The sequence below is a fragment of the Sparus aurata genome, chromosome 2, assembly GCF_900880675.1.
Source record: "Sparus aurata chromosome 2, fSpaAur1.1, whole genome shotgun sequence".
Taxonomy (NCBI): domain Eukaryota; kingdom Metazoa; phylum Chordata; class Actinopteri; order Spariformes; family Sparidae; genus Sparus; species Sparus aurata.
Genome location: NC_044188.1, coordinates 32460649 through 32481746, shown reverse-complemented (window position 1 = coordinate 32481746; position 21098 = coordinate 32460649). Strand labels below are relative to the sequence as shown.

The following is a 21098-nucleotide window of genomic DNA, read 5'->3' as shown; positions in this document are numbered from 1 at the left end:
GAAAGAGAGAGATGGGGAGAGTGGTGGGAAGCGCTTTTTAAAGCCCTGTTACCACGTCTGTTTTGGCTTAGTCAAACAAGAAGAGGGCCGGAGACACACTTTGCACAGAGCATCTGAAATGGACTTGTGGCTGAGGGCGATCCACTTCACCCAATCTGCTCAACCACCGTCGGCGGTGTCACACAGCAAAACACTTGTTGTCCCTGCTGCTTCTGTCCCTCCACTGACTGGAGCGATGAACTCGCCATGATCTGTGACCCGTCACTCAAACTGCATCCGGGCCATTTTCTCCAAACTGTCGCTCCAGTTGATACTAGTGACTTCCATTGCGTGATACTTGAGTGGTCTGGAGTTTGGACAATATGGTGTAAAGTTACAAAACACGGATGGTGATCTTAAACATCGTGTGTTATATACATAATTCATTTCTTAGATGACGTTGAAATCAGCTTATTGCAAGGAATCTTTAGTTTTTCATCACATTTCCTCTTTAAATGCGAATGGCAAGCAAGAGATTGGGTTTGACAAAAGAGCAGCTAGTTAACATGTGCCAGTTATAATTTACCTTGAACACCTTGGCTGTTGGCTGAAACCAGTGTTTGCTCTTTTGATATAAACTTGTGGTTTTTGGTGTCAAGCAGAATCTTATGCTAATGCTGTATCTTTGTTCCATGAATTCCTTATATAACATCAGCCCTCACTCTTATTATACAGTACAAGTCCAAGAATATCCACTTCTGCAAGTAAAAATTGTGAGGTCCAGTTTATGTCCTTCCCTCGAACTCAAGCTTTTACCTTCTGAAAAAAGCCTTAGGGCCACAATGCACTTCAAACGCAGTCCCTGTCGAAGTGTCTAACAGCATCTAACCCCCTCCCATACCAACAATCTGAGTGAGGTGTGCAGAGTTGTGGAAGTAGGAAGGGCTTGAACTCCTCTCACAAAGTCTCCTCACACAACTGCTGAGTGCAACACCATGAATGTCTTAAAGGGGACTGTCCAAAACATTGCACCATCATCCCTATTTGTTCAATTAACTGCTTTGAAACTACAAAGACATGCAAACGACACAGAATTCTTGTAGCAAGATCAAGGAGGCAGCGGGATTCATTGGAAGCTATGACAGCCGGCTTATCACTTGTCCTTTAAGTGTGTCTTTTCTGAACCGGTATAAACACTTCAGCTTTTAGATGCGGTTAAATGAAAGGTCATATGACCTGATTATTTCAAGCATACTGACCTCTGTCGGATTCTTCAGTGTAAGCTAAACCTCCATAACCATTGATTTATTATTATGGCAAACAAGTTGTTGAAACACCAAAAGATATTACGTTATTGTGTGTATAGGTTGTGTAATATGTTTTCATTCCACTTGTCATTCATTGTCAACAACATTAAAAACCCTCAAGAGGTTTGAGAAGATTACCTGGGGCTTAAAACATTAATCATCATCTAGGAATTCACAGTACAGTACCATACAAACTTTGTACTGTCATCTGTATACACAATGCAAAGGGAATTAGATTAAGTAAATGAAGCCCAAATGATACTTTTCTGACTGGTTTGGTGCATACTGTCTGTGCCTGGTTTATTTAATATTCCTAACCATACTTTCCCGGGCAACTTTGAACCTCTGATAGTATTGACATATATTTTCGTTTTGCTGAAATATTCCCTATTTGCTACAAGGAGTGTACACCATTAAACATGGTACAGTTCACCAGTTTCACCAAACTGACTCCATTGCACCACACACACTGATCTGGCATCACAACTGGTGTGATTCTATCGCAAGAAGGAATCTAATCTCACGTCATGTCTGATGACTGTATGGGAATTATTACCTTGCCAAGGAGGTTATGTTTTCACCCATGTCCATTCGGTCATATTTATGTGGCTGGTATCTATGAGTGAGTACAAACTGATGCGGAGAAAGGAGACTGTTGGGCCTTGGTGTTTGCACTCTAGTGAGTTGAAAATGAGAGACAGGGATTGGCAACTTAAAATTTATGTGAGCCAGGTCTGTAAAAGTGGGGGGCCAATGGCCCTTCCTTAGTGTTTACCCCCTTACTTCTGGCGACCTTGCATGGACCACACCCAACCTCAAACTCATCATTCAATTTTATTTCAGCTACACTCCTGTAAAGTTTGGTGACCGCATCTTGCACAGTTAAAACACTAGAGTGTCAGCATAATTCTGTTGACAGACAGACATATAAACACCTGGGAAAGTATTCAAATCTGCTGGTAGTTTTTTTTTTTTTTTTTCACAAAAGGTGTATCCATGACCACATTTTGCCATTATGAAATGCACACATACATACACACACACACACACACACTCAAACTCAAACTCACAAGGTGAAAACTCAACCAGCCCCTCTGTCATGGCTGGTAATAACTTAAATGATGTCAGCTCCCTCCCTATTGCTAAATCAGAGTGACAACACACTCTCAAAGAAAACATTTTTGAGCGAAACAGATTTTAGTGAAGTGGCTCTGTTGATCAGTTTTACGGTAACTGTCTAATCCAGCAAACTGTATCAGATAATCATACAACAGACAGATGCACATACTAGAATGTACATAATTCCATCAGATGCCAGCAAACTCAGGCAACACATACAGGGTAGGCAGTGTATTTGCACACACAGTCACACTTTTAACAGTTAGTGTGTTTTTGGGAGTGCATACACTCAGCACTCATGTATACACACATTTTGCTCACACCCTGTCACATTGACTCTCATGTATACACTTATATTACACACACACAATCTCTCCTAACATGACCCCGCATGTGGGTGTGTGTGTATCAATAAAATATGGTGGCATGAATAAGTGATAGGATACATAATGGAGAGGCAGCTGAGCTGAGCTGAGCCAGGCGAGCTTTCCACAACACTGGAACTTCCCGTCAACAGAATGTCTTCTCAAAGACATGTCAGACTACACGTATGTGCATATACACGTGCATATATACGCAGTACTCTCTTGAAGATGTTGAGAACTTGCTCTCCAAAACTGGTCCATGTAGCTGTCATATCACTGTACATTTCTGGCAGCTGAACTTGAGTTTGTGCCTGTGGGCAGAATTCCTTTTGCAAGCTATGCTGTCAGAAAATCACATCTAGAAAACAAACAATAAACCATCATGAATTTTATGAAACTCATCATGTGAATCTGGTATCACCTTTCATTTCATGTTACTGTTAAGCAGCTGATTTTCATCCCTCAGGGGTCAGGGGTTCCCTCTGTACATGTATGCTCCACACATGAAATAAACAATCCCAAAGTAGCCCTCTGCTGCTTGTGATTGTGCAACTTTTCAATTCATATGTACATGTATGTTGTTTTAATGTGGGTAGATCAAGCTGAACAGCAGTATGATCCGAGGTTGTTTTTATTAAAGTGGCAAGATTTTAGAGAAAGCAATCATTTGTTGCACTATGAAGGAGACAGATGCTGTGCCCCATACATCGATCTTCTGTTGTTGTCCTGATGTTCTTCTGGGAAACCAGGGGTCCTGGCCTTTGTATGGATGACAGTTGAGATGCGCCACCCATGAATACGCTGTTAGAAAGCAAGGAGACCTCCTCACGCCAATGGCACTCCCTGATGGCCCCAGCAGGATGCCCTAGCAGGATAATGCCTGCTCTAAAAGCACAAAAAAACTGCTCAGGAATGGACAGAGGAATGGACAGAGACCTCAAGGTATTGTCCCCGCCTGACACCACAGGACACTAACAGTGGTCCTGTGTCCAAGATTCAACAGATGTCCAGGTCCCAAACAGATAGAGCGCCCATGGGATGCACTGTAACAAGTGTAACAAGTATAACAATATATGGAGGCCCAACTGTGGATTGGACTTGGTCTCTGGGGATGTCCTGTGGAGTCGGATATGGGGGATTTGGAGGCAATGTCGATGCCTCAAGCTCTTTGTCATGTTCCTCATACCATTCCTGAGCAGTGTGGTGTCACAATGCATATTGTCCTGCTGAAGGGGCAAGAGAGGGGAGTGCCATTGCTATGAGGGGGAATGTACTTGGTCTGGGATGGTGTTTGGAAAGGTGGTGCATGTCAAATGGCATCCATAGGAATGCCATCCCCCAAGGATTCTCTGCAGAAAATGTTATTGTAACAAGATGATCAATGTTATTCACTTCACCTGTCAGCCCTTTTTAATGTTTTGGCTGATTGATGTTCATACACACTTAGCTGGCCTTAGACCAAGGTTTTTGCTCCATAATTATTACTCATAACCGCTAAAAGCACAACACCTGTCTCAAACAGTGTTGGTTGTTTAGTTGACTCAATTCAGAGGTTCTTGTGGAATTCCACTGAACTTGAAGTAAGAGAAGATAAAGAAGTATCTGTCATTGGCTCACTGGCTATCTGTATTTGTCCTTCCTCTCTTTGATTGGTTGTGAGTGCAGGAGGCATTCACAACATATGTTCTTCTGTTTTCTTCCGGGTCAGACAGTTTGGCCCTTAACTCCTTCAACATTTTTCAACGGATTTTCAAAGCTCATGTAGTCATTCATACTTCCACACAGAAACTCCATTCAAACTGTTAAACGTTTATAAAGATTAGGACCTTCTCACCTCAGCATTCATACTTTTTGCACAGTAGCAGTTCAAACATTGGTAACTTTTCAGCCAGTTTGAGATTTTTGCATTGGTGTGTATGGGGTGGAATGCTGACAGCCAGAGTGGAAGAGCCAACTGACAGAGTGGGGATGAGCTGCAAAAAATTCAGAAAATCTCGTCTTCAACTTGCCACCATTTTCACTCCAACAGAAAATAAAAACACCAGCTTGTAGATACACTCGTGCTCGTGTTACAGTGGATCCCTGGAGGCAATTGGACAAAAACTTTTGGCTTGGTGGGCGTTTCACTGACAGGAGCATCGACCAACTACCCCATTGAGTCCCATTAAACTGAGAAGAAAAGTATCTGGAGGCAGGCAAACACATACACTTTTCTAAACTGCTCAACAAGACACATTTCTGACCACACACACACAAAAACTTCACAGAATGCTCAAAAGACTCTCATAGTTTCGATACCATATCATGATTTGAGCGATAGTAGTTACTGTTTTGCAGAGAGAAGTATGATAATGTGAGGTGAGCCTCAGCTGAAATCATCAACTCTCACAGTCCGTTACCATGACCAACACCGTGGCAACCGAGATCAACTGGGCCAACACAGAGAGACAGACACACACACACAAATGCAGTCAATATGCATGTGAAAGCATGCACATATGACCACACACGTACACACACACACACACACACACAAACATATACAGCATGCACTCACATGCACACAAACACAAACACACACAGTATAATTCCCAACATTTTAACTATAATTAACTATCATTTTTTCATTCATTCAAGCCAGGAACTCTGTTTGAATGTATTTAAATATTCCCAATCATCGATACATTGAGATTTATTGAATTTCTCAGTCCGATTCAGAGTCTTTGACTCTTTCTCACTGTAACATCTCTTCAAACGCTATATATTTTTAATGCTTCATTCTCACCCAACTATTACAAGCTTCATTCTCTTCAGACGAGACTTCAAATGAATTAAAGCTACCAATTCAGTTTGGCCAGTTTCACAACCGCAAGTTCTTCAGAACTTGCCTTCTCTAGTTATCTTTATCTTTATTATTAGTGCTGTTCAAGCCTGTTTCCCAACTTTTTACTAATTTCCCTGTTTCCTTTTCCATTTATCAGATCAGGTTCACAGTACTGGATATATTTAGGGTACAGTTTTACCTGCCGGCACAGCTGACATATTTAGTGTATGAACTAACAGGAGTGATGCCATGCTACAATGACTTTGGGCTGGAATGGAACTGGGAATGCAAGGCTTTTATTATATGTACCTGTGGAAAATTAACAGCACCACTAAATTGACCTTGGCTTTGCCTTGCTACTATGAAGCGGGAGGAGACCATATCCACGCATTAGCATGCTTTACAGACTGCTGTTCTTTTAAAGGTTTATGGAATACAGACATATCTTTGTCTTATCTTTTATCTATTTATCTTATAATAAAGACCAACATTTGGAAACAAAGTGTATCATCCATCAATCCGTTCTAGAGGGACTGAACCACAGGCAGAGAATAAACGTAATCCCACACAGACTGATATCATAATCAGACTTGCTGTACATTAAGACTCTGTGTAGCCACAAGATGAAAGCTCATCCCTGATTATGCCACATTAAACAATTAGAGCTAATGTATGAAAAGCATCTGCTTCATGTTGATGCTACAGAGATAATGTTATCGCCCTTTTCCACTCTGCGTTACTCAAATTCAAACAAAAGCAATTAAAGGATGTCTAATTCAGTCATTAGGAAGTGATCAACAAAATGACGGGCACAATGATTTTCTGGCGCAGACTGACAGTCATATAAGAGGAAGATTACACATGATACCAAAAGCTTCCTTTCACATTGTTAGCTATTTCAAGCATCTGATTAGTTTGTGTTTGCTGTATTTTCCTGTTAAGAGGTCAGAAGAAATGTTTAAATGATTAAATGGTTTGCAGCCTGCAATTTAATCTCATTATCCTCCCTGGGCCATTAACTGATATCTACAGTTTGTAATAGTGGAGCTTGGTCTATAGTATCTCTGTGCTATAACATCAACATGTCTGCTCTAGAAGTGTCTGTGTTTCAGCCTTAATTTTTGCATTAGCCAGAATTGTTTGTGTGCGTGTGGAATTAACTCCAAATATTACTCAGTGCGTATATATGTAACGCCTAATGTCTCTTTCCTAAATATGAGAGATTATGTTTTTCAGGTTACACATTTATTACTCTACATTATAGAACTATAATGACTTATTAATGTAAGTAATGTTATCTAAATTTAATATAAGTACCATAAAAGGCAACCTTTAATATAATCAGATGCTTGGTACATGGTTTTCTAGTATCTTGATGGCACTTCAAACAGCAGTTCAGTTTTGCATGTTGTGTTCATGTCAAACCCTGTGTGTGTGCATCCTTCCAGGTTGCTCACATTGCTTGAATGTATACCTTCTGACCTCTACTCTCTTGAACCGTATCTAACCTTTTCAAAGAAAGTGCATTTGCTTCCCATTAAATAGATAAAGCAAATCATGCAACTTAAAAGTCAAACCCCAGGTTAAAAGCTGACCTTTTTCTACCCAACAACGAACTTGCTGTTTATTCAGACTCAAGTATAATATATTTGTCCCTGCAAAAACAGCTTTTCTACTGTATATAAAGGCAAACCATATGCAATGGAGGCCTTTGTATTCAGCTTTTCAAAGGATAATTTTGCTTTATACCGACCAACTGAACTTTTCCCCTTTTGACCCTGTGCTGACTGCTTGGCTGACTGGCCTGTGTTGCTGTGTGTGGACAGTATGTGTTTGTGTGTCTCTCAGGCTCATCCTGTACACAAGTACCCACAGTACATTGGTGTTGTGCCTAATGGAGCTTTGTTCTTCATTGCCGCTGATCTGGTTTCACACTTGTTCCAAGAAGAGCATCATACAGGCCATGTTTGTGTGTAAATGTGTGTGTGTTACTAGACTGACTGCATTTCGACAGAAAATCAAGTTCTATTTCTGCAGGGATGACCATTTACATATTTTTTTATAGTATTGAAGAATAGTGTACCATCACACATCAGAAATGCCTAGCCTGTGTAGGATATCTGGGATGATGTACATAGAAAGGTCAGATCAACGCATTATAAGGAAGGAACATTAAAATGATGATTCAACAAAAAGAGCCTGGTCCTGTATCACTTTTTAAATTTTAAATCACCCTTAACTGCTCAACCATAATTTGAGATCACCAGATCTATGATCCACATCAAATTGTACTCATCCATAGATACCAGCCACCTAAATACAACAGATTTCTTTCATCATGATCAATGCAATATATTTCCTGAGAAATTGCAGAAAATGTGGAAAAGCGTCCGATCTCATGTTCTGCACCAAAAGTTAATAGTATCTATTCTGGGTTGAGATTTATCCACTATTCAAGCTTTGTGGAAATCTGTTTTGTAGTTTTGTGAAAACTTGCTGACAAACCAACAAGCAAACACACTGACACAGATGAAAACATTACCTCCTTGGTGGAGGTAATAATTAAGGAATAGCTCATATCATGAGACAGATTTCAATAGTCCGATTACTTTTTTACTAAGTGCTCCAAGTTGGATGTAAACAAATTATGGACTTCATTAATACCCATTCATTACCCACTATAACTTAAATCTGTTCTGATAATCAGCTCAAATGTCAATGTCCAAACATGTTTTGTCCCAGCTGTAGCTTAAACCAAAAATATGGGATTTGGCTTTCTACAACTCATACTTAATGAACAGCCCTTTATTTTGTGTCAAGAGTTCAAGATAGGCTTCCATTTCTAAACCGCTGTTCAAAGTGAGACTCACAGGAACAGACGAACACATGCACATGGGGTATTTTTACCACTGTTTTGGAAAGGTATTGTCTCTCGCTCTCTCTCTCACACACACACACACACACACACACACACACACACACACACACACATACACACAGTGTTCAGCAGCAGCCTTACAGCAGCAGCTCTTACCTTGGTTTGGGTGTGGGGCTTGTCTGATATGTGATGTGATGATGAGCGACAGTCTCCTGACGCTGTGCTGTCCGTCAGTTTCCTCAGCGGACACCAACACCAGCAGCCTCTTTCAGCTGAGACCAGCCCTCCTGTCCAAAACCATTGACAAGGGTCTCCCAACATGATTGTCAAAGGACATCAAGCGCTATATGCATGCGCTCGTGCGTGTGTGTGTGTGTTCAGGTTAGGATATGTCAGTGTTCTACAGAGTGTGATCTGTTCTCCACCATCTGCAGTTTGCTCATGGAGTGCTTACAGAAGGAGAACTATTTGAATGTGCTTACTGTTGACGCACCGTCTTTTTGAAATGCTGATGTGAGCCCAAAGCCTTTCTTTGATACAGAAAGAGATGGAATTTCAACTGACCTCGCCTCCGAACCATGTGTATTTCTGAGACAGCATCAATCTGCTGCCATTCTGATAATTATGTTAAATTAACATTTAATGTGGTTAAAGGAAGAATAGTGATAAAGTAGTCTGCATTATCTATTGATGTCCATATAAATGATTGTTACAGTACCTGTTGTCCACAGCTGCTTTATATTGTATGAAATGTTTCTTCTTCAGTTCATTTAATTCCTGCAGCCTGATGTAAGTTCCATCAAGCCCGGACTATGGAAATGAAACCCAAGTTGTACTAAGTTGTATTTTTCTTTTAACTGTTTGTGTCCTTGCCTTTCTGAAAGTCGTCAAATGACCCTATCTGCAGATTAATTAATTGTTTGTGTACAAAATCAGCTGTACATACTGAATATGACATTCTTTTCCATTTTTTCTGTTTATGGTACTCATTTGATGACCAGGCAGGGTCTGTTGTTGCTTTCTTTTGGCCCATTTATAAGAGCAGCAGTCGGCCTATAAAAGGCGTCCCATACTGTGTCCAGTGGTGAGGCGGCTGTCAGTTTGCTCTGAGTAAGTAGCCAGTCAAATCCTGGGTGACCACTAGGTTTTCATTAGAGGCCTAATTCAAAGCGGCCCACATAGCGTGTCAGGAGTGTCCCGGCTTGTTGTTGGCACCCCTTATAACACACTCTAATGAGCAGCCGCTGGGAAAGTTGTGGTCAGCTGTGTATATGGATTTGGTGTAGCTTAGAATATACGGTCAGTGAAGACGAAGAGAAAGTCCCCACTCAAGGGCCTGAATTATCCCCATGAATCACTTACTTTCTTTTCATTTGTTCCTTAATCACACAACCTGTTGACTATCATGATTTATGGGACTAGCTGCTGGCCGTGGTTTTCCCTGTGGAGTTCAAGTGTAAGGCCTTTGTGGATTCTCAGTTGGTGTGTTTTTAAAGGTGCAATAAGGATCTATTTGCCTCTGTGCTTGGTGGTTTGACAGTTAAGACGTTGATGATCAGGACGGCAGCATTCAGCAGCCTTAACACCCGTGCCTTCAGTCAACATGTTCCATTTTAACTTCCAAAATTAATGAAAGCCGTAATCAGCGATTCAGTGAACTTGATCGTGGCTTGTCCAGAGTATTTGAGCAGTGCATGAACGGATAGAGGTTCCAGCATCCAGCACGTGTCTCTATTCTAACCCAGCACATGCCATCTATCCCAATACACTGTAAAGGGGTGTGTGTGTCTCCAGCCGCATTAATGTGCGATGTCCTTTACACAGGAGGGTGTGTTAAGCCTGGCTTTTCACAGTCCATCAGGATGATCTCCGGTAGATGTTAATGAGCTTTCCCACTAATGTGGCCTCAGTCGTCCAACTGAACAGCTTTCTAAGGATTGTGCAGTGCAAGGGCTCACATGGTGATGCTGACATGCTTTCATGTGTAAAACATCTGTAAGTCATTATTGATGGCATTTTATATATATATTGGTTGAACTCTGTGTCTTAAGCTGTAACATGCCTGTGCTGTTGATGAATGATGCAAGTAAAAGCCGTATTGTTACATGACACTGTTTGTGGTTGGGGATATTTTGAAAGTTGTAGCCTTTGAGAAGTAGTTCCTTGAGTTAATTTCCCTCAGAGCCTCTCACAGGCCAAATTTGATCATTATTAAACCTTTAGTTCCCGTTCAGGTAGAAACTCACTCATGACAATCTATTCAGTAGTCTTAAAAGAGAATACTGGTATTTTTACACCAGGGCCCTATGTTTCCATGTTTGGGTGTGTAAATGGTTCATACTTACCGAAAATGATAGAATCAGTGCAGTAGATTGCCTCAGCTGGCAGCCATGTAACGTAATCCTTTGGGGCAAACTTTTATTAAGTATTAATCATTGAACACCAAAACATTTAAACATAGGGTCCAGGTATAAAGATACCAGAATTTCCCTATAACATTCCCCTGCTATCTTAGAATTGAGGTTAAAATAGGTAACATTGGGGAATGGCAATGTAGATATTTATTTTTGTGCCTGTCACTCAAATGAGGAAAATATATGTAAATGGTAATGTTTTGGGGATTTGGAGATGTTTAATGATGTGAGGAAGAGGATGCATAAACACAGTGTGTCTATATCCTGGTTACACTCTAGGTGCCATAGAAACCATGAAAGGCAAGTGGAAACATCATTGCTTCGGATTAAAATATATTTCCCACAGGTGGAGATGTCATTGTCACTGCAGGTGGAGACACCCGTCTCACATAGCACCATCACTGTTTGAGAAGTTGCTAGACGTGATCACAAAGCATTCTGTTACTGAGATCACACAATATGTATTTAATCCACTTGAAATAATTCTGGTTAGAGATTCCAGAATAGAAAGTGTATTTTTCAATTCATTCATTCAAACGTTTTTACAATTTTCAAGATGGGCAGCTATGTATCCTGGGAACAATATCTGCATTTGTGGCCCTGTTTATCTTTTGAACACGAACACAAACGATGTCCCCTAGTGCTACCCATACTTGAAGTAAACATGTGCAACAAGAATATAGTTGTTCAAACCAGAGAAACAATCAGATAAAGTGTTAACGCTGGTTATGGTTATTTGGCACAAATTTTTACCTCATAAAGGGATTATCAAAGGTTTACACCACCACACTCCATCTTACTGAAAAGTCATTCAGCCAGATCAGATGGGCTACTACTCTGATTTAACGCAGTTATACAGGAAGGGCCAATTCAGGGCAAAAGAAAAGGGAGATGGGGCTGCACAATGACACCTGACATTTACAGGCCACTTTGCACTTTGGTTATGTAAAATAAAAAAAAGACAAAGACTCTGCAGTCAACCAGACCACATGTGCTGTAAATTCTTGGTATTTCATGTATTGTGCCATCTGTAGTACTTACTCCATGTGCACCTAAAAATAGAAGGCTTGCAAAATAACCATTTAGCATTGCTAAACAGTGAAACCCATATTAATCCCATATATGCCTGGGAAAACACGTAAATTACTTGTCATTTTATTGAGTTTTTTCCCTCATTATGAAGGGTCAAAACCTTGTAGGAATTGGTAGCACTGACTAAATCAACATATGCTCTGCCTGGTAGAGGATTCATTTTAAAAATACCGGCACCAGCCAGAAGGGAACCACAATACCAATACGTATGTGAATCATTTTTCACATAGGCCAGTGTGTGTATGCACTTCTGCATAAGTGTAAGTGTGTGTGTGTGAGACAGTTGGGGGTTGGAATGTGACGTGAGAGCACTAATCAGAGCCAGCTGGGGCCAACGGTGAGATTAAAGTTAAAACACAAAAACAATCAGCTGGGATAAGTATACTATCGCTATGGGTTACTGCCCCCATCCCAGCCTCTCAAGGGAGAGAGGGACAGAGACTCATGGAGAGAGGATGGATGATAGACTGATGGATGGGACTCTACCCACCCCGGCTGGCACAGACCCTCTGATTAAGAGCTCCTTTGTATTCTCTTTGATCCCTTCCTCTCAGTGGTGAGTCTAGTCTCACCACAACATGCACATGACACACCGACACACTGCCAGCCAGTGCAGTAGGAAGTGTGTGTGTGTGTGTGTGTGTGTGTGTGTGTGTGTGTGTGTGTGTGTGTGTGTGTGTGTGTGTGTGCGTGCGTGCGTGCGTGCGTGCGTGCGTGCGTGCGTGCGTGCGTGCGTGTGTGTGTGCGCGCATGCATACGTTTGTGTGTATGTGTGTTGTGTGTATGTACTAAATGTTTTCATGATGAAAGAAATGCAAAATGTGTTTGTTCGAACTACTGGATGAGGGTAAGAATGGGGTTAGGGTTAAGATTAAAGTCTAGAGTATAGTTACGTTGAGGCAGAGGTCTATTCATAGCATTGAGATCATTCAGTGCCAAAAATAAATGAATATCTTTTAATTAAAGATCCACCCACTAGCCTTTTCTGAAGTCTTCAACAATATCTCATGGTCCTCCTCACTGCACGTTTTGCTTAGTTTGCCGAGCCTGTGCACCCACTTCATATGGGGTTCATGTTAATGCTTTTCACTCAGATGATGCAGTGAAAAAATCCCTGTAAAAGAAGGGCTTAAATAACATCTTTTAACTCGTCTTCACCCTGTACTTAGGTTGTCCTGGTACAAGAATTTTACAAGACTAGTTCAAAAAATTATCCTCGATACCTCTATTGAAGGCACGGTGAAAAGAAAAATAGGTCCTAGGTACACAAAATTGGAAATATGAATATATTCTTGACAATATTAGTCTGTACTAACTTAGATCTGACACTTCGGACTACCTCAAACCTAGACCGGTCAGTGCCATGTTTGCAATAAATAAGGAACAGCACAAAAACTATTTAGATTACTATCACTACCTTTACCACAGTGTGTAACCAAACTGATAGTAATGATGCACAGAACTACAAAAATAAGAAGTGAAAGAGCATTTCCGTGAAGATTAGTAGTATGTTTAGGTATAAAATGATGATGCCAGGGTGTTACATATTGCAAGTTTTTCAGGTTAAGTTTTTTTTTACTTGCATTTGAGATTTAGCCTGTGTGTTAAGATGGAAATGAAAGTGTGTGTGTGCGCTGCAGCCTGTGTGTGTTTGTGTGACACTATAAGAGGATTAAGGCCTGTTCACAGCCGAGGGTGCAGACTGGACCATTTCTGATCGTTCCCTCTGTATGTCCGATTGGCTGATGAGGTATTAACTTGCCACTGTGTTGTTATATGTGTCTCTGTCAGACTGTGTGAGCACGCCTCTCCAAAAACAGCAACATTTCTTTCCTTATTTCAAGCTGCCAGGAACCCACCTCCCTCCCTCCCTCCCTCTTTCCCTCCCTCTCTCCCTCCCTCCCTCCCTCCCTCCCTCCATCCACCCAACTCCAGCCTGAAAAACCTCTCCCGTTATCTCCAGCTGTGGCATCTGCTGCTATTTTACTGATAGCTTTTCGACTCTGTATCTTGCGTTGACTTGCACTTTCTTTTGAAGTCTGGCCAACGGTGTCGTCCCAGAAAACAGCTCCCGTCCCAGCGTCCAGACACAGTCAACACCAGCAACAAAGTGACTTCTAAGATTAGGCTGTACACGTGCTGATAACTGGAGTCAAAGCTTTCTTCCTGTAATGGTCAAAATGCTTTTTGAGAGGGTTTTCTCCCCAAGGAAACAGCTCTGGAGGAAACACTGCATACTACATCCAAACAGTCACGTTTTAGATGCAGCTATCTACTTGTTTTAAATACATATCATTTTTGGTATTGAAAATGACATTTTAAAGATAAGCCACTACATATTAGCACACAATATTTATCAGCCTGCTCAGATCAGCCATCCTTTAAAAAGCCCATATCAGTAGAGCTCTACAGTAGTTTCCATTTCTTCATTGGCCTCCCTCCAGAGCTGCACTATCTACACGTCACGTCAGACAAAACCACCTTGTAAATAACCATATTACTTTACATAGTGACATCAGTCCAAGAGGAAAAGTTCCCCAACATTAGAGTGCTGGGGGATTGTGTCAGGGGCGTGAGAGGTTAAGACTTGTTGAATAGCTGGTAGGCGTCACACAATGAGGTGGATTAGGCAGCACTAGAAAAGGCCTTTAGAGCATTACTGGGCTGTTCAGCAGCTTACAGCGCCTACAATAACACTGTATCAGTGCAGATCCAGACGGGCGAGCTGGGGATGGCAAAAAGGCCAGCTGGGAGGGCAAGTGGCCGGCAGTGACGGCCTGAATGGAACTGTGATGTGAGAAAAGAAGTTAATGAGGAGCCAATGTATCAAATTGTACTGAGAGACAGGAAGAATACAGCTAAGGAGTTACTAATCTGCACAGCAGCATCTTGCTAGACATCCTCTGAGTCCTCCTGAAGGATCGCTGGGTGCCACAATAGCATTGAGGTGAAGAGTTGGCAAAAAAGGAGCAGGACTGTAGAGGGGAGGTGAGGCTCAGTCTCAGTGGCTCCAGCACTTGTCTCTGCTTGCCTGGAGCTGTGGCTGGAAAAATGATATCATTACTGATGACCCATATTCTTACAGATAAACCCAGCACCACAGTGTGTGCTCTGAAACTGTACATAAATGACTGTGTTTGTATGAGTGCAGATTTAGAATGTCTGCTCATATCGGACAGTCCGGGCTGCTTTTCTGTGATGGTTGTTTAGATGTTTGTTTCTTTTAAACATTGTTTATTGCATCTACTACATCCTTTATGCCCACTGGGTACATGCAGCAAGGCAAAATAATACAGCCATATGTCAACATGTGTGGTATATTGTGCTTCCTCACACTGTACAGCCTGCCCCCAGTCTTCTTTCCCCACCTCTGCCATGGCAACATTTCATGACCTTTTTCATAAGTTTTTTGCAAAAGAGATTCAATATTAACTCCAAAAGTCCGCACGTTGATGGTCTCTTGAATTGAGATCAGTGATGTATTCGTGTGTCCTCGGGTTTCAATATGAGAGCTGTGGGCTCAAAATGTAAATGATCTTTTATACGTTTCTAATCTTGACAGATAAAAGTACCAGTATTGGCGTCATAAATCCATACTCTGTCTGAGCCCAGAGCAGTGTGAACCAGCAGTCCTCACCTCAGCCTGGAATTACTGCAGCATTTCTGCTCTGTGTACTGTAGGAGGAATTAAACAGGAGGGGGCTGAGATGGCGGGTGGGGTGGCAGGCCGGGATAACACCGCAGAGTGGCACATTGCATGTTAGCCGGATAATAACAGTGTGGTTTGTATAAGGCTTCCTGGGCCAAAGTAAGAAGCTCCCACTTCCTGCATGCCCTCTCCGTGACAAAAGACAGTATCCATACTCACTTCTGAACATCTGCAGGACGTATTAAACTCATGCTTTGGTTTTTTCAGTGCAGTATGAATTTAAAAAGACTACTTGGCTAATTAGACCCCCTGTTCATCTAAAGGTTACTGATGTGTTCTGCAGTTAGTTTTTGACAGGCAGCAGGGTGCAGTTCAACATCATCTCAACTGCAGAAAGAATTCATAGCATTACGTTCTGGCGCAGTAAATAGTCCAGCAGTGGAAAGTGAGAGCAGAGAGAAACTGTTGGTCAGAACGCTACAGAGAGCGTCTCAGCTCTTTTTATTGAAATGCAGGCATGTTTATCATTGCACGTTCATCCACCATTCATTGTTTGAAGCACTGTGTTCTCCTCACGTACATTGAAGCCTTTTGTTTAAATGAAAATTGAATAAACAACCAAAGTACACTGTGGCCCCTGGAGCTAAGACCATAGACAGCCATGCACTAAAACAGCCAAGGACCCAGTGCATATTCTTGGCCATTGTCGTGACAAAAGACAACATAACTAGAATGGCACACATGGTATTATTATTGAGATCCACACATTATTCCCTGAGAAATTAGCAAAAATGTCAAAAAATACAATGTGTGAGAATGTGAAAAAAAATCCTGGATCGGTCCCAAAAGTTAATGGGGTCTATACTGAGCCAAGACCAGTCTTCCATCTAAGTTTCATGGAAATCCTTGGAAGGATAACCTTCCACAGTTGTACAGTTTTGCTCAAAGTCAAACTCTGTGCAGTGTTTTTGTATCTGATAAGTCACTAAACTGATAGATTTTACCTAAAACAACAACTCTCAAGAAAATAACCATTCCATCACATTCACTCCCTAAGTCAGCTCATCCCAATCACCATATATTGCATACTTTCTCTGTCTGCAGCACATCTGGTGTGTGCTACAGGTGTCAAATGACATGTGTCATATGATGCAGCGCTACGCAACATGGCCAGTGTGTGTTACACATTAAGCTAGAATGATTATTCTGTGAATATCCCATGGGTAGCTGCAGGTCAGAGGCCCTGAGAGGAGCTGACGTACAAACCTTTCCCAACTCAACAGGTCATGCAGAGCTGAACATGAAACAAGCTGATTGGTTCATCCAACTCCTGTTGGGAGGAAGAGAATAATGAAATGTGTAGTTTGGACACTTTGTATGTGCAAGTATGAAAGAAACAGCCACATGAACAACCCCCTGATCTGGATATAGCGCAGAAGAGTACGTTCCATGTAGTAGCAGTAACCATGTGCACTTCAGTACTCATGTACGAGAATGATCAGATCTCTCTGCTCTCAGTTTGACGACTCTGTCATGGATGCACTCTGCTGAATGTTCTCAGAGAGTTAACAGGGTAAGCAGAGCAGCTGGGCGGCAGCAGCAGTTTAATACTGTCACAGTACACCACATGCATCACAATCTTAATACTGTGCTGCCGCTTACATGCATGCTATTCTGTCCATACAGTATAGCGATGGATGTGTTTTACAGCTTGTAATTTCAGGGAATAGGTTCCCTATGGAGACATTCTCACCGGAGCAGCTTGGCTTGTCCACAGTGAGGGATGCTGAAGGGTTGAAGGGCTTGGAGCAACATGGCATGTCAGAGAAATGCACTGTGTCACACAGAGAATGTTGGAAGAAGCAGCCAGGTTGGTTGTGATGCAGAATAGAGGCGATGGCTAATCCCACAGTCTTCCTCTGTTTAGGGAGGAGGCAGGTTCATCGTGTTGTGAGAAAATCATGGTAAAGTAACAAGAAGGGAAACTCCTGGGACCTGCCGTGTTAGTCTTACTGTCTGTTAAGTGGTGGAATGGTGCACATTTACACTTTGTATATTTGAAATCGTCTCCAATCTCCTGTTACGTTTGAACAACACAGTCGGCACAATAAATGTTGCCATGTAACATTTCTGCAAAGCAACCAGACATGTTGACACTACATTTAACATTTTATGCTGCAACTCTATGTTTCTTATGGTTTCATTTTATGCTGAGACGACGATGCGTGCTCTGGTCAGGTTTAAGAACAAAAACCAGTTGGTTCCCAGAGAGCACGAAGAAACATGAAATCGGACAGGCTGTGAACAAGCCAACACTTTACCCAGATTATCTCAATTGTTATTTATTCAGAGGCAAGAGTAAGCGAAGGCACCTGAAATGTTGGTAATAATTATTCAATTATATTGAACATGAAAGATGAGCAGAAACACAGCTACAGAAAGTACAGTATATCAAAGTTGGATTTCTACAGTTAAATTATCACACAGCTCAAATTTGTTTTGTGGGTTTATTTACAGCCTGCCTGATCACATGACTGCTCGTAGGTATTATTAGCAGTAGAATGGCCCAACGTAGACCAATGAATAATAAGATCCAAGTTGTAACAGAGCAGAATTGAATTATCCAAAAGAAATTCTCTTAAATCTTCAGTTTTTTACCATTTAGCAGTTTTGCTGTATACAATTTCTTTAATGTGATACCAGAAGTTGGTCGTAGTTATCATCAATATGTAGGACTTTTAAATACAAGTGCTGATACAATCCGTGAGTTTTATTAACAAAACAAAAACAGTTTTTGGTTTCCTTATTTCCTTGTTTTGTTTGTTTTGGGGGTTTTTCACATGGCTTTTAATAAATCCATTTTCCATCATTTAACTAAACATGTTTAATAGCTTTAATAGTGTCTTCAGTCGGGTCATAAATTCCTCTGATACTGCCTAAAATTCTGGATTGGGTTTTGGTAGGTACACGTGTACCTGATCTAATCTGATCTGATACCACATGATTGATTTATTCAATAGAAACAGGACCCTGCAGCACCCTGTACACCTGTCTGAAATGTGTGGTATGAAAGTAGCCAATATATATAAACAGCAAGGGACTAGTTTAACTTCAAGTAAATCCCTAACAGAACATCCACACAGGGTTCGTTGTATACAGCTGTTTAAATATGCAGTTGACCTACTGGTAGTGGATCAGTACTTGGAATCGGCCAATACACAAAGTTCAGGTGTTGGAATTGGTATCAGGAAGGAAACAGAGTTATCTCCATATCTGTAGTTTAAATGTGTTTTTACATAAGAAGCCATGTGATAGACATGCGGAAACAAAGCAAAACTGATCCAGTCTGATAAAAGAATATGCAAAGAAGACCTGTCAGAGCATTCAACACCAACCTTTGGTGCTTTGCTGTTACTGAGACAGTTTCAATGTTTGTTGTGATTTAAAACAGATCACCTGATCTCTCTCTCTCTCTCTCTCTCTCTCTCTCTCTCTCTCTCTCTCTCTCTCTCTCTCTCTCTCTCTCTCTCTCTCTCTCTCTCTCTCTGCACCTGTGTCTCTCTCTCTACAGAGCTGCAGAGGGAGGGCAGCATCGAGACCCTCAGCAACAGCTCGGGTTCCACCAGCGGCAGCATCCCGCGCAACTTTGAGGGCTACCGCTCTCCTCTGCCCACCAACGAGAGCCAGCCACTCAGCCTCTTTCCCACCAACTTCCCCTAGACTCCCACCTCTCCACCAGGAACAACAACCACCGTCCAGCCCACCTGCTCCGCCTGCCTGCCCCACCACCACCACCACCACATCTGTCCACACAGCATCACACTGACACACTGATGTGTTGAACTGACACCAGATCGTGTCCAGGATTTGTGTTTCTCTGTGCAGTGTGTTTTGTGTTTTTCTCTTCTCATACAGCTGGTCACAGATCAGTGTGATACCAGCTACATACAATGTTACTGTTTGATTTCTTGGGTTGGATTTGAAGGCTTATTTTATTTCAATTTTTTGCTGCAAATCGCTGCAGGTAGTGGAGATTTCCAATTACATTTAATTTGACCATTTTAATACCTAAATTACTCCAGAAATGAAAATGATTGAGTGCTTACCCTCAAACTGCAGCCATGTTAGGGTGAAAACACCTAGACCAATTTGTTTTAGTCTTTTGAAAACTGTATTTTGATACAGCTGAGGTCAGGGAGGAATTTCCCCTATTTTCAATATCACATTTCTAATAAGAGACCAGTATCAGCACAATGATCTAACCCTGCTTGTTACCTTGTCGTCGTGTTAAATCAGGAGACCGGCCGTCCTCTCCTCTCTGCAGCTGATGTCGGCTGTTTCCTCAGCACGCCATCGTTGAGTGTGTTTGAAGTTTTACGGTGTGCCTGTTGTCTGAATGAGCCATAAGAAAAGGGAGCGCAGACAGAGGGAAAATGTTTATTCCAGCCAGTGACGTGTAGCAGCTCCCTTTCCCTCCGTGTGTTTGTGCCCTCATGGCCTCCTGCTAAATGTTTCTGATTAAATTTGGTCCTCTCATGCCTTTGATTTTCGTGTAATTACATTTGACAAAAGATGCAGTAATGAGATGACACTATTACTACGTTGCTGAAGTCATTTAGATGTTTACAGTATAATTGAGATATGCTTCTGACATCATTAGGATATATTCGCCACTCGGCCTTTCCGCAGAGTAAATTTTAATTGAGCGCAGTAATAGAAGCATGTGTAGCCGTCATGCTATATTTTTTACATTAGCCTCCTTTGACCAAATCTTTTTCTTCCTCTAGTTATAGATCTCTAAAAATGTATTTTCCTTAAATGTACTAGCTTTGCCTGTAATAGCGAAGAAGACTGACTTTGATTATCAGAAATTCCTTTATGAAACACACTCTGCCTGATGATTTGTCCTAAGCAGAATGTTTGACTGCACTATTTACAGTCGCCTTAGGAAAAGACATGGAATAATATTAGAAGTGAACAATCCCACATGTGTGAGTGTTGCTGGACGGGCTGCACGTCATGTCGGCCTGTTGTTGCTCGGTCAGTGAATGAGGGCATGAATCTACACGTTTTAATTCAGAACAAATGCTTGTTGTTGACATTAAAATTTGATTGGTAAAATACTCACTTCTTTTCCCAGCATTCATGCAAAAAAAACAAAAAAACATAATAAAAGTCAAGGAAATGAATCTTTTTTTCTCACTCTGATTGCTCCTAATTGTGTCGTTCGTATTTCAACCACGGCGGTGACCATCAGCAACATTGAACTGCTGGTAATTAGTACCATATTTTTTAAAAGGCAATGAAGTGCTGTTAAAGGGACTTTTTATGGCCGACTCTGGCTCTTTGTTCTGAAGGAAGGGAGAACACGAGAGGGCATGTTTGTTTCTCTGCTAATCAGCACGAGACTCCAAGTCCCAGAACTCTTAGACAAAGATTTTTTTTTTCAAAAGGGAAGTCAAACATTGGAC

General features: G+C 41.5%; 1 protein-coding gene across 3 annotated transcripts in view; it reads left to right on the top strand.

Annotated features, from left to right (window-relative positions):
- The window catches only part of bcas3 (BCAS3 microtubule associated cell migration factor), a 366198-nt gene extending 345363 nt beyond the window's left edge, over nt 1-20835 (top strand). For all 3 annotated transcript variants that reach the window (XM_030407120.1, XM_030407111.1, XM_030407129.1), the window contains one exon: nt 19199-20835. In XM_030407120.1, the coding sequence (XP_030262980.1) occupies nt 19199-19347 (149 nt within the window). In that variant the 3' untranslated portion in view covers nt 19348-20835. The remainder of the gene's footprint in view (nt 1-19198) is intronic.
- The last annotated feature ends 263 nt before the right edge of the window (nt 20836-21098 follow it).